This window comes from Chelonus insularis, unplaced genomic scaffold (genome assembly GCF_013357705.1).
Source record: "Chelonus insularis isolate UGA/USDA-ARS -01 unplaced genomic scaffold, ASM1335770v1 scaffold_362_pilon, whole genome shotgun sequence".
Classification (NCBI taxonomy): Eukaryota; Metazoa; Arthropoda; class Insecta; order Hymenoptera; family Braconidae; genus Chelonus; species Chelonus insularis.
The window spans coordinates 160647-177729 of record NW_023276793.1 but is presented as its reverse complement, the minus strand read 5'-3'; the positions used below and the strand labels follow the sequence as shown (position 1 = coordinate 177729).

At 32.7% G+C, this 17083-nt stretch overlaps 3 protein-coding genes across 8 annotated transcripts; 1 reads left to right on the top strand and 2 right to left on the bottom strand.

Annotated features, from left to right (window-relative positions):
- The first annotated feature begins 193 nt into the window (after positions 1 to 193).
- On the top strand, positions 194 to 14840 carry enok (enoki mushroom). 5 transcript variants are annotated; one of them, XM_035094415.1, is made up of 6 exons: positions 194 to 420; positions 2835 to 3544; positions 5801 to 6282; positions 6415 to 7922; positions 8798 to 9180; positions 9255 to 14840. In XM_035094415.1, exons 2-6 carry the CDS (start codon positions 3014 to 3016, stop codon positions 13677 to 13679), a joined length of 7329 nt encoding a protein of 2442 aa, XP_034950306.1. In that variant the 5' UTR covers positions 194 to 420; positions 2835 to 3013; the 3' UTR covers positions 13680 to 14840. The 5 variants fall into 5 exon arrangements, with proteins under 5 accessions (XP_034950306.1, XP_034950311.1, XP_034950310.1 ...); XM_035094420.1 differs by having other exon boundaries at positions 195 to 420; positions 6415 to 6548; XM_035094419.1 differs by lacking the exon at positions 194 to 420 and adding an exon at positions 445 to 498.
- Positions 14841 to 15089: 249 nt separating this feature from the next.
- LOC118073657 (FACT complex subunit SSRP1-like) lies at positions 15090 to 15702 on the bottom strand. 2 transcript variants are annotated; one of them, XM_035094307.1, is made up of 2 exons: positions 15518 to 15702; positions 15090 to 15453 (listed from the first exon to the last, which is right to left on the bottom strand). In XM_035094307.1, the coding sequence occupies exons 1-2, from the start codon at positions 15586 to 15588 to the stop codon at positions 15162 to 15164; spliced, it is 363 nt and encodes a 120-aa protein (XP_034950198.1). In that variant the 5' UTR covers positions 15589 to 15702; the 3' UTR covers positions 15090 to 15161. The 2 variants fall into 2 exon arrangements, with proteins under 2 accessions (XP_034950198.1, XP_034950199.1); XM_035094308.1 differs by having other exon boundaries at positions 15090 to 15448; positions 15518 to 15697.
- A 28-nt stretch (positions 15703 to 15730) lies between these two features.
- GXIVsPLA2 (phospholipase A2 group XII) lies at positions 15731 to 16973 on the bottom strand. The gene is made up of 3 exons (XM_035094306.1): positions 16498 to 16973; positions 16335 to 16402; positions 15731 to 16271 (listed from the first exon to the last, which is right to left on the bottom strand). The coding sequence occupies exons 1-3, from the start codon at positions 16730 to 16732 to the stop codon at positions 15948 to 15950; spliced, it is 627 nt and encodes a 208-aa protein (XP_034950197.1). The 5' UTR covers positions 16733 to 16973; the 3' UTR covers positions 15731 to 15947.
- Between the last annotated feature and the right edge of the window lie 110 nt (positions 16974 to 17083).

The following is a 17083-nucleotide window of genomic DNA, read 5'->3' as shown; positions in this document are numbered from 1 at the left end:
CCTGCCTAAGGTTAAAAAATGAATGAATTTGCCATCTAGTGTAATTGATAGGGAATGCAACATTTACATTTCTCCCTGTCGATAATTGATGTATTTTTTATTTTTATACTAGATGTCGTTACATGTTAATAATAGTTTCATTTGGAATTAATAGACGGCGCATTTAACGAGCACAGCCATCTTTGTTGAAGTGTGTAATCTTTGTTGATTTGTGAAATGTGACGCTTGTATTGTAGCTGGTTGTAGCACTGTGTAGCCTGTGTTGTACTTTGTAAGTAGTACGGTGGTGCGTCCAGTTTAATCGGTGATCATTGTTATCGTTTGTCTACTGCAACATTAGTGGTGATTAATTAGCTTTGAGTAATCGTCCTGACAGAGATAGAGATTGTAGATTACAAATGCCTGTAATCGATCGGCCAGGTAATTATCACCTTCTTGTTTTCTCAGTGCATAAGCTAAGAGTAGTTGACAAAAACGATTGTGATGCCGCGCTAAGTGGTAGGTAACTGTTAAGCAGTGCGCAACCCAATGTGTAAAGGTGGCCGTGTTGCGTCGTCTAGCTGGTCTATCGTCCGACGCATACGGAGAATTGGCGCTGTAATATCAATCATCAACTAATAACCTATTTCATTAAATGAAATTATCTTATTATGTTCGATTCAACGGACATTTTGTCAGTAGTTTTGTCTTCCAGAAGGTTCGAACTGTATCTCTGATACTTCAGAACAACCGACTAGTCGACAAATTGGCGCCTAAAACAGAGCAAAACGTGACGGTAGTATCCTTATGCCTGCTGTCTGCTTCAAGATGGCCGTCGGCTTTCGACAAGCTTTTTTGCTAACTATATACATATATTCATTCAATGTATTTATACAGTAATTACGTAGAAAAATTAGATATTCCTAATTTTTATATATCAGGATATTGATTTTAATCTTCAAGTACTTTCTATAGTACGTATTAAACTTTTTTCAATTTGTTCAGTTCATTAGAAAAAACCTTATGTGCTATTCGTAACATCAATATAATGTCAGCGACGTATGAACATGTATGAATTTTAAAAAGACACGTAATCAGTAATTTTGTTCATTAAATTCAATAAGTTATTAAAATTATGGAAAAAAATTAATACATTTGATGTGTATCCGTACCAAATGTATGTACTTGTAAATTTTAGTTTTGAACTGTGTAATGTACATTATTCATTTGTTTTTTTTTTGTTTTTTACTATTTTACTATCTCATTATATTATATTAAATTCCAAATGAGTTAGTGTTTTAATATTTTCTATTTTTTTATGGTCGAAATTATTTCCTCATTTACTTAGTTTTGAACTTAGTAAGTAGATAAGACGACAAGAGGTTTCCGACGGGCGGCGGCGCTCGTGCGTGGCCAGGCAGCTGCTGTTTGGTCGGTTGTAAGTGGACAAGAGAAAGAAAGAGAGAGCACGAGTGAGAGAGAAAAACGAGAGAATGTGATGGAATAAAAAGAGGGGATCGTCGCGAAGCGCGCGCGAGAACACCCGGCCAGGTTGAACGGAATAGAGAGAGGTGAGAGAGAAAAAGAGAGAGCAAAAGAGTGAAACCAACATGTCATATGTGTGTGTCCGGTCGTCTCTCTTGAAAGCCGGTGGACGATATTACCGCAGGATAAATGGACGTAGGAAATGTATCACGTTGGTATTTTATTTTACCTAATAAGACGATTGCGAGTTCGTGGACGAATTATTGCAAAGAACAAACTGATAAAGTATGCGAAAGGTGGTAGTAAATGACTGTTTATCATTTGTTAATCGTAATTGGCAGTGCAAATGAACATAAAACTAAGAAGCTCGATATAATGAGCTTTTCATTTTAAATAATTATCTATACTAATGGGTTTATAGTATGTATGAATGAAGTATCCACGGGAATTCCCTTTGTTAGTGTAAGCTATAAAAGAGCTTGACTTTTATGCCTAGGTCAAGGCTTTCCTTCACATGGCTTAAGATTTTATCTTTACTGAGTCCCATGTTACTTACCTATACTATTATTCAGACTCATCAACGTATTTAACTTTTGTTTCCTTTCACATATTTTTTTGTTGATAACATTGATCATATGATTATCTAACGTTTTATTCATTAACTCGATACAGGACGTTTAAAAATAATATTATGTGATAATGAATGTGCCTGTGAAAGAATGGTAAGAAAAATTTTCTATAATCTGGAATGACTTAATATGTAAGATGTCTCGAATGTTGTATACATCGCATACCATTCAATGTAGTATATTTCTCTACATCTATTTATAACTGTTGACTAATGTGATCTCTGATGGCTCAACGTCGTCTTTTCTCTTAACATCAATTATTATTAACATTATTTTAACTCTGCATTTTTCGATATTTTGATACAACTATAAATACTCAACTTTTTGATAATTCAATTTCTGATAGCTTCAGTTAAGTCAATGTGTTGTGAGCTCTACAACTTAATCATTTTTTTTGTTCATTACAATTTTTTAGAGTAACATTTTATGTAAATAAATTGTTGAAAACTTTTAATAATAATTGTTACATTAAATATAATATTGGAGTAAATAATTTTGTAATGCTCAAGCTAACCAAAGATAGGTTATGTAATTGACATATACTAAATCTGATTGAGAGAAAGTCAGGTCTGGAGGCCGTTAAATTGTTAAAATGATTTTTATTATTCTGAAATGGAAATTTCAATTATTTATAACATAAAATATTATAAAAATTACTTTTTAATAATAGTAGTATTTAAACAATACGATGATGGTATTTTATAATGATATTAATTATGTTGTAATTTTATTTTGTTTCAGTTGATTGATATACTATACAAGGTGAGAAGCAAAGGGCAAATTATTCTTAGAGCATAATGTGAATGACCGTAGAATGCGCTCTCGTTGTACCGAGAGGGTAAAAAATAAGAACAATAAATAAGTTAAATATAAACGAAGGGTGTAAGTGGTAAAAGTGTGACCACAAAGTGTAAATAGAGATGGGGGAGGCTGAATCCGCTGACACGTGGTCGGTGTGGTTTCTGGATGCGATCCGGAAAATTCGTAGCCAGAAGCAAAGGCCGAGTGTCGAGCGGATCTGTCATGCTATCAGACAGCATCACAATTTTCACGAAGAAGAAATAGGTGAACATCTTGAAGTTGCTGTTAAACGTGGTGATGTCCTTAAAATATTTAACAAAGGCCAGTCATCATATAAAGACCCTGGAGGACTTCAGTCGAAGCCACTCAAGGTCACCAAGACAACGGATTTAAGTAAAGTGCTGGGGAAAGCGGTTAGAGAACTTGGAGAACGAGATGGATCGACTCTTAAGAATATCGAGAAATATGTAAGGCAAAGTCACACGGTAGAAGAAGAAGCTGAAGGTGATCTTCGGACAGCTCTGAGATTATCAGCTAAAAGAGCAGTAGACAGGGGACTTGTCATTCAAGACGGTAGACTTTTTCGACAACCTGATAGGCCGCCAGCTAAGAAAGTTGAAAAAGTTGAACCTGTAGAACCTTCTTCAAAGGTAAATGTATTAGTTATCATCTTTACATTATTATTTACTTGAAATTTACCTTTTTTTTTTATTAATTTTTAATCTCGCAGCCATCTAAAGCCTGTTACTCGTATTATTAGTTTTATTCTCGTTGAATCAGGGTCTATACCCTCTCAGTGGATGAATTACTTGGTGGTAAGCACTTTGGGGTCAATAATGCTGACCCGGATAGACCAATGGAGTAGCTAAAAGAGCGCACGCTCTGAACACCACCGCAGAGCCAGTAATGTAGTTTGTAGTGTCAATTTTATATTTATTCACATCTTGGCACGTGTGATAACATGTTTCTTGAAAATTTTAGAGTAAACTTTTGACTTACTTACAAGATTTAATTATCAACTTTTAATTCATATCTTTCATAAACATCATACATATTTATAACTTGCACTTTTTATGATGGAATAATCAGCAGTCACATGTACTATGTATGTGAATGTACTGAACACTGTTTATATGTATCTTGAAACAATTTCAGTACAAGTTTCCCGCGCTTTTTCATCATCCATTCATTATTCGTTTTTTTTCTTCTGCCATATCACAATTATTTATTGTGCGGCTTATCATTAAGAATTATTCAAATAATTCTATGTATCATTTATTAATATAAATAATAAGTTCATCAAGCATGATATTCATAATAAAATCCAGATCTATGATTTGTATTATCAGAATTTCGTTAATAATTCGTTCAATAATTTAGATCATTGATTAATCTTATAATATGCATTAAAAGGATAATTAACATGTTAATACAATAATAATTAGGCATAATTTATTGAATAATTAGGCCAAGTACATCAGCTTACGAGTGTCTGTGGAGTCTTTTGTGTTTGTCCAGTGACCTCGAATGGCGGATACCTATAATAATCGGTGAACGGGTATCGTGGGACGATGGTCGACAGTACTCAGTACTGACAGTAAAGGGAAATCGGTAGACCGGTAGAGGAATATGCGAGGTTGCCATGTAATGTATATTTGTAGACTTACCGTACTCGCCGTCATCTCGCACAATATAGCAATGTAGGTAACTTGCAAGTGAGCTTCATGTCCTGACGACCAATCGTACTGCAAATTTTACGCGACGATTGGACGAGTCGACGGGCATCCTATCGTGCAACAGGTCGTTGGTCTGCAACGCGTGCTTTCATTCGATCACGTGGCCTCACTTCTTTTCCCTCTCTTATTTTCTTTCATCTCTACATCTTTACTCTAAATCATCTGCACCACACTGTCAAGTATTATTTAACATTCTTCAGCTTCACCGAACATTTAACTGAATAAAACGTGTTCTATCATTCCCTACGACCCACTAAATAAAACTCATTTTAATTCAAAAGACAAGAAAGAATATCAATCAATATTTAATTTTAATTTTTAAAAAAATAATCTTTTGAGCTTTTTTTCTTTTTTAATGAGTAAACATCAATTCTTATAAACATATAATTATTTTTACTTTACTATCAAAAATTTTTCCATTTCATCAACTACTACAAAGATAATGATACTTAAATATTTCATTCAGCTGATATTGTTCCTATTAAAAAAAGATAAACAACATATTCTTATCTTAAGGTGTAAATTTGAAAATAATAGTTAACTTTATGCTGATTAGTACCCATTATTATTGTCACAAGGAAAATGTTTTCAACAATAGGTAGAAATTATGCAAGATTGATAGCATAAAAGAAAATCCATATGTTTTCATGTAAATAAAATTCAGTTGTCAGCATAACGAATTATTACTTAATTTGCTTAATAAAATCAGATAATTATCTATTCAACTTTTTTATTATTTTTTTTTTTCTTCAAGATAATAACAATCTAAAATTTCAATTACTTAGGGCAATATATGCAAATTAATGTTAAATATTAACAATATATATTCAAGTGGTGGAAATGAACATGAAAAATTAATAAGATACACCCTACCTAAAGATGCAATAGCATGATATCTACTACTGTAACCCCATTGCTGGAGTAATATAAATAATTATGTTACGCTTGATGCATCGTTTTCTTAGGTGCTGACTTTTTTAAAGTTGAGTTATTTTTATATAAATATAATTGTGTAATAATTATATTATTTTATTACAAGACATCTCGTATTTTAAGAAATAATTAGACAGTAAAATATTTCAAAGAAGAAACCTATTATTTTTATTGAAATTACTAAATCAATCATTATTACTCTGAACAAATAACTAACTGTATGATTGTTATTTACAGCTTCCTGCTCCATTGCCGATATGTAGAGAGTGTTTGGCAACAACAGCAGTTGGAAACAACAATAACACAAAAAAGAATGTGCCTGAGAAGTTAAGTCGATGTAGTGCGTGTGGTGCGGCATTACATTATTCTTGTGCACCACCAGAACTTGCAATTCTTGTTGATCGTGGTGCTTCGTGGTCATGTGACGATTGTTCACCTACTTGTGCCGGGTGTCAACTTGAACGTGAATCGCAAAACTATTTAGTTAAATGTGCGGCTTGCCCTAAGTGTTATCATCCATCTTGTGTTGATCCGGTATTAGATAAAAAAAGTAAAACACCTTGGAGGTGTAGACATTGCTTAACACCACATGGTAATCATCGTAAAGAAGATAATAAACGAACTCCAAAAAGTCAACAAACAGAGTCAATTTCACATGATGAAACTAGTTCACCTACGAGTGCCAGAAAAAAATTGAATAAAATTCGAGAAAATCGAAAGTAAGTTTTAAAATAATATTTTTAATGATGATTGGTGAAATTTTTCGATTATTATGTATTAGCATTAGTTGATTAAATATATTAAAAAAGATATAATTTATTCATAAGTAAGCATATATTGTGTATTTGTAGATCAGCAGTGTCAAGAAAATGTCCTATTGTAACACCAGGAAAAAAATCTGGAGTTGGAGGAGCAGGAAGTGGAGGAAATGAAGGAGGTGGAGGAGTTTGCGGGACAGTGTCACAGGTGGACAGCAGCTCGGACGGTAATGCGGGTGTTGTCTCCCTTCGTCAGTCACCCTCGATTCCTAATTCCCAACCATCATTAGTCCAGACCTCAATCGCGGGCCAGGGTAGGCTACTCGAGGAAAAGAGTGATCGGATATCTAAGGAAAAGCAAAAATTCTTTAGGTCAAGCGCATTCAATGCGGATCATAGTAAAATGAAACGGGCAAGTGGAGCGGGAGGAGGAGGAGGAAGTGGAGGAAACACAAATAATAATAAAAATAAAACTCAGTCATCAACAGTTAGTCTTAAACCGTCCAAAGTTGGTATTACAAAAAATAAAAAAAAAGTGACGAGAAGAAAATTGCCTGTATTATCAAGTACTAGTGAAATCAGTGATACATCTAGCAGTAGTGAAAGTGATAATTCAAATGCCAGCACCACCGACGAAGAGGATGATGAAGATGAATTAAAAACAAGTTCAAGTGATTCGTCAAGTGATTCATCATCTTCTGATGATAATATCAAAGAGAAACCAGTCTCCAAATCATCCGGTCCTTTCACGTGTAATACCAATGAGGAAAGTCCTTGGGGTTTTGCCGCAGCAGCAGCTAAATTAAAGGTTGAAGCTCCTTTATTTAGTAGTATTAATGCTTTTGGTTCATCATTGCCAAAACTTGATGTTGGTGAAAAACCAACTTTCGGTCTTCATATTCAACCTGCTGCGAGTCCAGTAAATTTCAAAAAAAAATCAGCACCTGTGGAAAAAGTACGACCTGGTGTTGGACAATTAAAAGGATTGTACGATGGTTTAAGTCATTTTTTCTCAGCTCCAAGTAATAGTAGTAGAGTTAGAGCAGGTGATAAAGCTCCAAATTACGCACCTGATAGAAGAAAAAGACCGCATACTAATGAAGAACGAGATAAAAATGAAAAAACAAACAAATTTCCAAAAGCTGAACAAATACAGAATAAACTCAAGGACAAAGAGAAGAATAGTAAAGAATCTAAAGAATCAATTGAAACGTCTGAATTAATATTAACTGAAAAAATCACAAAAATGACTCCATCTAATCTTGTAAAAACAGCTGTGAATACTAAACGCCACGAGATGAGTAGACGTAGAACTATGGGTGCCGTTAAATGTGCCGATTCCACTGAAACTAAAGAACAGAAGAAGAAAACTATGGATTGCCACCCTGAGCCAGCGGCAGTCCCAAGTCTTCATAATCACCATCATCATAATCATGATCAAGATCATAATAGTCTTCATAACATTAATCATCATGATCAAAATCATGAATCCAAATCCAATCCTGGTCACTCCAAATCCTCCCAACCACGAGCCTGTGCTAGCGCCAACACCACCAACACCACCACGACACCCCGCGCGACACCCTGCTCCACCAGGAAGGGTAAGAGTCTACCCCGCCCGCTCACAAAACAATAAAACATAAAATCAAACAATCCTTAATTACCATCTTTCTATTTATATTCAAAGCATCAATTCCTATTTCCTATCCTGCAAAATAACTAATGTTTATTTTTATGGTTGTAAAAATTTCCACATATTTTTTTATCCTAATAACAATTCAACTCTATCCTTATCACCTTTAACCTTACTTTATATTTATATATAATAAATAATTCACCACCGTGGATGTGTTGGCGGTGTGGTGTGCGGTATTTTGGTGTAATAATACGTACGTGTGCGTGTGCCTGCATTCCAATTTACGTATCCCTTTATTAGGTAATGAGTAAATAATTTAAAAATTCATTAATCAGTGTATTATGTGCTTACTGTGCTTTACTTAATTAGATCATATTAAATAATTAAATGCATTTAATAAAATGAAAATACTTAGCTTTATTTTTAACAATGCATGATTCAATAAATATCTTTATTTTTTTATTTAACTAATTATTTTAGTGTAAAATAATTCTATAAACAACAGATAAATTAAAGTTCTTATTTATCTACAATTAACTGAATAACAGAAGCGCTTAATTACACCAATCGAAAAATATTCAAGATTACTTTAAAGAAATAGATAGTGAAGATATAATTCCAAAAATATCGAAAAATTGATGAGTATTCCAACAGTTCTTTGCCAACACAATCCTCTCCTATTTTTGATAAATCCTTAAATCCTTAGTATTTGCTTTAATTAAATAAACTAAATTTAATGATTATTTTTTAGTTATCATGATAATAATAAATAAACTAATTAGTTAAGAAAAATTTTTGTTTATTTAAATGGATATTAAATTCGATAATTTTACTTTGTAGAAGAATCTGCATTGAACCAGAGTCTTCCATCGGGAGTAACTCAGAAGGACTTGGAACTTTTCAAGGAAGCTCGAGAACAAGCAAATCGATTAACAGCTGATTTAAATAATGTCGAACCCATTTCCATCAGTCCTGGAGGTACAGGACTAAGTGCAGGCACCAGAAATCCCGCGGCAATTGTTTTTGGTCGTTATGAAGTAGAAACTTGGTATTCAAGTCCTTTTCCTCAAGAATATGCACGATTACCAAAACTCTTCTTCTGCGAATTTTGTCTCAAATATACGAAAAGTCGAGCAGTGCTCGATAGGCATATGGATAAATGCCAATGGAGACATCCACCTGCTACGGAAATTTATCGTTGTAATGATTTATCAGTTTTTGAGGTAAATTAAATAAATTGAATTTAATATTTCTTCATAGAATATTTTCAATTAATATTAATTTTTTTTTATCGCAGATTGATGGGAATGTAAATAAAATTTACTGTCAAAATCTTTGTTTGTTGGCAAAACTATTTCTCGATCACAAAACTCTTTATTACGACGTTGAGCCATTTCTCTTCTACGCAGTCACAAAAAATGACAAATATGGATGCCATTTAGTTGGTTACTTTTCAAAAGAGAAACATTGTCCTGCACAACGATATAATGTTTCTTGTATCATGACTTTACCACAATATCAACGTCAAGGCTTTGGTAGATTTCTTATTGAATTCAGTTATCTTTTATCGAAAGTTGAAGGTATTCCGGGAACACCTGAAAAACCATTATCAGATCTTGGACGAGTGTCATATCATTCTTACTGGAAAAGTGTCGTACTAGAACATCTAAATGCTCACAGAGATGCTAAAGAAATAAAGTTGGGTGATATTACAAAAGAAACTGGAGTTTCGGCGCATGATATAGCAACAACTCTCCAACTTCTTGGTTTTGTCAGAACTTTAGATAAACCTGTAAATGATATTCCAAAGGGGAAAATTGCAATAGCTGTAGATTGGAATAAAGTAGATGCTCACATGACCAAAGTAAAGAAAAGTTCTCGGATTACTTTAGATCCTGACTGTTTACGATGGATTCCACTTTTAACGCAAATTCCAAACCCATACCATAGTCCTGAAGAAAATAGTGAAGCATCTCCCGAGGCATCACCAACAGTTGATTCCAAGCCTGTAACCGCATTGATGGAAAAAATTCAAAAAGTTAAAATTAAGAAAAAACCACGAGGACGAGGTAGAATAGGCGCCAGAAAATCCAATGCAATAAAACCTAAAACACCTCAGAAGCTTTCTAGTTCAAAGTCCAAAGATGTTGAAAAAGATAATGGTAATATTGCAGATGTTGAAGAAGATGAAGACCATGAAGAAGAGAAAGAAAAAAATAACAAAATTACCACGCCTAGAAATTCGCGCAGCATTAACAATGTCAAGAGTACACCAATTACAAACAGCCCAAAGACATCAACTACGACGACACCTTCCATTTCACGGAGACGAATACGAACGTCAAAAACTCCTGTAACAGTGGAAACACGTTCATTACCAGCTGTTACGCCTTCGAGAAAAAGAAAACTTTCTGAAAAGACTGAACAAGATGATAAAAAGACTTTAGAATCAGGAAATCCAAGAAAACGCACGCGAGAATCTCAACGTGAAAAGGTGAAAGAAAAGAGAGAAGAAGCTGCAGAAGAACGGCAGCATTCTCCAGTAAAACCCCTAATTACTTTAGAACCTCAAAAAATTAGGCATAGTAAATTGGATGACATTCTTATGAAAGTAACCAGTAGACAAACTAAATTAATTCAAGCAAAACAAACAAGAGAACAGAAGAAAATGGTAGTAGAGAGTGAGTCTAATGAAAAGCAAAGTAAAGAGACCAAAGCTAAAGAAAAAAGTCTTTCAGGATCGGGAAGAAGGAGAACCAAAACTACGGATAAAGTTAATGAAGTGAAATCTTATTCAAAATCTGATAAACAAGAAGTTAATAGTAGTTCTACAAAATTATCTGCGACTAATATTACAACAACTAAAGCAAATAAGCATACTTCTAAACAATTAACTATTCCTGAAATGATACCTCCATCACCTTCAATTCAAAAAGACGAAACTTCTGATCAAGATAAGAAAGAAATTATTGAAGAAGTTAAAACAATTGTAGAAAATGAAATACCTACTGCAAGTCCTGGAGAGTATGAAGGAGGTGATGAAGATGAAGGTGAAGAAGAAGAAAATGATGAAGGAGAAGAAAAAGATAAAAAAGTTCCGATTGATGACAAGGAGAAAGAGGCAGATAGTGTAAAAGATGATAAAGAGAACGAAAAACGATCGTCATCACAATCTAAGTCAATTCTTTCATCGCCTAAAAATATATCTAATAAAGTCAAGGAAAATATTGATGAATCATCTGAGTTCAAAGAACAAAATGATTCACCTATATGTGATGTACCTGAAGAAGAGCCTAAAGAAAATATTAATAATCAAGTTGATGAAGTAATAGAAGAGGTAAAAGAAATAAAATCTGTAGAAAAAACTACTCAAGATCTGGATGAGCTTGATAAAAGTATTCTTGAACATGTTGAGAAGCTTCCTGAATCAAATGAATTAACATCGAAACCAGTATTACCGACAGAATTTGAAGAATCTATCAAAGAAACTATTACGTTAAATATAAATGAACGAGAATGCAATAAAGAGATTAATGATAAACAAGAAGAATCTTTACCACTTAAACAAGAAAATCAAATACAGCAACAAGAGTTACATGTAGAGAAACAACAACGAACAGAACAAGAACAACAACAACAACAACAACAACAACAACAACAACAACAACAACAACAACAAATCCAACAGCAGCCTTTTGAATATTTAAAGGAAGTGAAAGAAATAGAAGAAAAAAGTCCAAATTCACCATTGTCGGAAATATCAAAAGAATCTCCACGAGCTCTGTCAGTACCAATAGTTGTTAAAGAAAATCCATTATTAGTTGAAGAAAAGAATAATACAATAACTGTAGAATCTAGAGATGTAATACATATTCCACAAGTAGTAACAGAAGAGAAACAACATTCTCCAGAAAGTGGTAAAACTACGCCTCATTTAGAAAATTCTGCATCAGTTAAACGAACTCCACCGTCTCAACCAGATTTACCATCAATGGGAGTTTATACTCCTGATTCAACGACAAATTCTGTTCATTCACTCCATTATGGACAATGTGATCTTGATGTTAGTCAATTAGCTGGTTTAGAATCACCAACGTCAATAGCTAGTGATTTAGCATCTCAACATAGTGTTGAAAGACCTCCGAGTGCATTACCATCAATATCAACAGCTGTATCAGTATCTCTTACTTCTAATCCTATTCAAATACCAGCACCAACTTCTGTTTCTGGAATATCAACATCACAGGTTCATTATGACTGTTCAATGTCTCAGCATCAATCACACGTTTCATTACATTCAATGCATCAATCTCTTCAACAACCGAGAACCCCACAATCACATACACCTCAGAGTATTCCAACTCAAAGTCCACAACCGATGCCTCAATCTCATACCCCACAACCAATTACTCCAATACCTCAATCTCATACACCTCAACCTATCCCTCAATCCCATACTCCTCAACCAATGCCTCAATCACACACACCTCAGCCTATAATTCAATCACATACACAAAATATTCCAACACAAAGTCCACAACCAATGCAGTTATTGGTACAGCAACAGCCACAAAATATTCAACAACATTCTCCTCATCAATCTCAACCACAGCAGACTCAGTCTCAATCTCACAGTAGTAGCAAACGAGCTAATGGTTCACAAACTCATCGATCAAGGTCGTCTAATCAACAAAGTAGATCTCATCGAACAACTCCTCCAGCTTCTCAAAGTTCTTCTCAACATCTTAGTGTTAATCATGCAACTGTTGCTCATGGAACGTCAACGCTTGGAGCTCAATATCAACAACCTGGATCTATGAGTGTTCCATCAGTACCACATCCTCATGGACATTCTCATTCACATTCTCATAATATGGCTGTTATATCTCAAGGAAATTATATGGCAGTAGCATCTCAAGCATTTCCATCACAAAATACGTATGTTATTCAACACAGAAGTGGTAGATCTGGTGCTCCAACACCTTGTACAACGGCTACAAATTTTTATATTCAAACAAGTGCGATGCCACCACACTCTCATACACCTTCGCCGTCTCTTAGTGGTTCAAGTAATCATCAAGCGACTAATTCTTGTAGCCTAGCAAAACTTCAACAATTAACCAATGGTTTAGAAATGATTCCACCAACTCCACCACCGGCAATGAATCTTACTCCACCACCTCCTATTCCACACACAATGACACCACCGCAGAATACGAGACAATTATCAACTCCGCCTCAAGTTTCGTTATATCCGAAGAATTATTACAACGTTAATAGTGTACCTCCTTCTGGAACACCAGGACCACCGAGTAGATCGACATCTAGATCGTCTGCTAATGCCAATATGACATCATTAACTCAAACTTATCCTTCAGAGAGTCTTTACAGACAAACATTGGATCCTAGTAGTACATGCCCGCAAATGCAAAGTGCAGCTACTCGAGTTAGTCCAAATGTTGCGTTAAATACTAATTTAATGGCTGCTGCCCAATATGGTTATCGTGTTACTCAACCAACAAGTGGATACATGAATCAAGCAGCCGCACAAATTGGTGGATTCATGAATCAGGCTGGCCAATTGCCAGTTGGAGTAGTTAATGTTCCTACTCCGTACTCTCAGGATCCCCATCAACAAAATGCAGCTGTTTATACTACTTATCATGGATACATCAACGGAGGACTGATGCAACCGTTGAATGGAACTATGCGACCTCGATAATCAATCGATAAATTATTGAACAGAGGAATAAAGTTGCTGATCATAAGCAATAAATTTTTCATTATGAGGTTTTTCATTTTTTTTGTTCACAATTCCACTCAGTGATGAGAAAGTTTTAAAGAAGCTTCTTTGCAAATGAGTATTTTTTTCAAGCTTCCTTTTTAATGCGTTATTACTGTATGTTTGTGTATAGTATTTATATTATATTATAGATATATAAATAAATAATTAGTTTATAAGGATTTTTTTGTATAAATGCATTGAGATTGAGAGAAATAATGGAGATAGGAGAACGAGAGAATATAGAAAAAAATATTGTTTAGTAAATGAATATAATAATATAATTATTCATCACTATTATTAATATTATTATTGTTGTTATTATTAGTTTTTTTTTCTATTTCTCTCGTCTTTCTTGTTACAGGCAAATTGTACTTTATTCTGTATCATAGTACACACACACACACTTGGCTCTATAATCAGTCAATTTATTGCTCGTTAATTACTTGATTATATAAGATTAATATAATTAAACATTCATCTTTTTTAACGAATGCTTTTATAATAATTTCAAATTATTAACAGCAATAACAAAAATATACATATAAGCATAGGAAACACAAAGGAAAATTCAATGCAGATAAGATAGATAAACCAATAACACACTTGATACTTCAGATCTTTAAATTTTTATCACTAGACTAGATAATAATAATAGTAATAATAATGATAATAATAATTAAAATAGAAATAATAGTGATTATGATAAATGACATTACGGCAGCTTTTAACTTGAAAAAAAAAATCGTTAATGTTTAGTATACCTCAAAGAAATAATTACAAATGAACTATTCTGCAAAACGTCAAATTTGCACATTACGATGTCATTTAAAATATTTTTGAGATTATTTTGGTAATGCTATATTTTAATTTATCATTATTGTTGTTATTATTATTATTATTATTATTATTACTGTTATTATTTTAACAACCAATTAATTTTAACATAATTATTTCAAATCTACCTGATGAGGAAGACATTTTGCTGAATAGTAGTCTAATTACATATTACCATATATTTATGATACTTGCAGTCTTGTAGAAAATGTATTTTTTCTTTTTTATGAACAGAAAAAATTAAAAAAAAAAAATGAATGAAACGAGTAAACATGAAATAGTGACAGGGGGTGTGTTATGTGAAAAACGAAATAAATTATAAATAAAGAAGTGGAAATAAAAAAAAAAAGTGGAAATTGCTGATTTTAGATGAAAACAACAACCGAAAGTCTTTAATGAAATATAGTGTAAAAATACATTAATATTTATTGTACATAAATATAAAAAATATTACTAATAAATAAAATGTCATAATTCATTGAAAATCATTAGAATTTTGAGTTACATTTTTTGTTTAGACGATAAACTTTATGTTAATTTATACTTTCAAAGTTTACGTTAAATCTTAACTTGTGAAAATTTGTACTACTGTTCAATATTTTTTGCTTCTTTTTTACGTTTTCGCAATTCTTTTTTCTTTTTAGCAGCATTTGCAAGATTTATATATTTTTGACGTTGACCCGGAGTCATTTTTTTCCATAATTTACCTGCGGTTCGTGCAATTACAGTACATCGATCGTTTGGTCTTTTACTTCTCATACGTAGAAAAAATATCAGAAAAGGATTAGTAGGTCCGGATGCACCTTTTGTAATTTTATTGGATTTAATTTTTTTATTTCGTCGAGGTTCATCATTTTTAGAAGTTGATCCATCTGTGCTGGGTAAAAATATTCGTTAGAATAAAAAAAAACTTTGTATGATTATTTATATTGATAGCTTACCGTTCTGTTGACTGTCGTCTTCGCTGTCCAATTTGTGATTTCGCGGGCGTCGACCCATCATTGCCCATCATACGATTAATTTTTCAAATACTATATGATTGCGGCATTACTAAATAATTTTATCAACAAATAGATATAAAAAAGATTGAGACAAATGTCAATTTGACATTTTATCTGAGAATGTCATTTGTTCAACAAAAACAGTCGAAGTTGTACTCTCTTTTTTCTTTTTATTATTAAAAAAATAAATAATACATAATTTTAGAGCGAAACATAAAAATGTCATGATTGCTTTCGGATGGAAGCTATTTTTTACAGTTGATAGAAATTATAATTTTCCATTATTAAAACTATAAAAATCAATGAGAATTGATTTAATGCTAAATTATTAATTAAAAATAATTATTCATAAATCTTCATATTAATTATATTACAAATCATCCGAGCCAGACCACTTGGATTTTTTCCATTTATTTTTAGTTGGTTTATCTCCACACCAACAAGCTTCTTTTTGTGCATCAATATAACTTTTACAGCCTAATGCAGTTGTACCAGTAAATAGCATTTTAGCTGCAGCTTTACAAGTATTTACAATAGTAATTCCTGTACTTTGATACCCTTCACAGTATTTGTATAGACATCTTTTAAATTCTAAATCACATTTTTCTTTATCAGTATTACATGTGTCATAACAAATGTCATGTTCATCACAACATTTAGTCATCTCAGATAATGGCAGGTATTCTTGATTAATCTAAATAACCAAGATAATATTATTTTTTATCAAAACATTCATTAATTAACTTAAAATACATACTTCAATTCCCAATGATCCACAACCATTACTTTGCGGTATGTGATTTTTATTTGGCTTTGGAGCAGCTCCTATAAATAAGGATAAATTGTTGAGGTTAAGTTTACATAAATTATTGATACCACAAGTATCAATGAATGATAAAATAATCAAGTAATTATCGCACCTGATGGACATGTATAGACACAATTTTCTTCAACAGCAGCATCAAATACTTCATGAATGTCTTTCATTTTATTGACAACTGTTATGGCATTTTGGAATAAATCACCGAAAATTGTTTCAGCTGCAAGAACTGCATCACGCAAATTTCCTAATAAACCAGCACCATATCCGGACCAGGCGTACGCCAAAAATGTCAAAAGATAAACGAACAACTTTCGATATCGGAGAAGATCCATTCTTTCCGTTAAATATACTGAATCATGTTGATTTCTGACTCACTAATACTTACTTTTTCAGTAACTTCAAACTATTTACTCTCAAAATTTACAGGTAGAGTGAAATAGTTCATACGTAATTGGTAAATGTACACGTGGATCATTATTCGGCTTATTTATTTTTAGAATTTGTTACACATAATTTGAATTTGAAGTTGAAGAAAATATTATTACTTAAAGTTCAATGAAAATGTGATTGAAACAAAAATTGAAATATCAATAATTACAGATTGTACTTTCTAACCTACAAGAATCACAAAGAATTAATATTTTTTAATAGATATAATTAAATAATTAAGGAATGTAAAATAT

Bases quoted from the DNA above. Each gene is read 5' to 3' on its own strand.
- GXIVsPLA2 (XM_035094306.1), bottom strand. From the start codon at position 16,732: ATGGATCTTCTCCGATATCGAAAGTTGTTCGTTTATCTTTTGACATTT. The intron at 16,403-16,497 runs GTGCGATAATTA...CCTTATTTATAG, and splicing joins TGTCTATACATGTCCATCAG to GAGCTGCTCCAAAGCCAAAT. The intron at 16,272-16,334 runs GTATGTATTTTA...TTGGTTATTTAG, and splicing joins GTGGATCATTGGGAATTGAA to ATTAATCAAGAATACCTGCC.
- LOC118073657 (XM_035094307.1), bottom strand. From the start codon at position 15,588: ATGATGGGCAATGATGGGTCGACGCCCGCGAAATCACAAATTGGACAG. The intron at 15,454-15,517 runs GTAAGCTATCAA...ATTTTTACCCAG, and splicing joins AGACGACAGTCAACAGAACG to CACAGATGGATCAACTTCTA.
- enok (XM_035094415.1), top strand. From the start codon at position 3,014: ATGGGGGAGGCTGAATCCGCTGACACGTGGTCGGTGTGGTTTCTGGAT. The intron at 3,545-5,800 runs GTAAATGTATTA...TGTTATTTACAG, and splicing joins CTGTAGAACCTTCTTCAAAG to CTTCCTGCTCCATTGCCGAT. The intron at 9,181-9,254 runs GTAAATTAAATA...TTTTTATCGCAG, and splicing joins ATGATTTATCAGTTTTTGAG to ATTGATGGGAATGTAAATAA.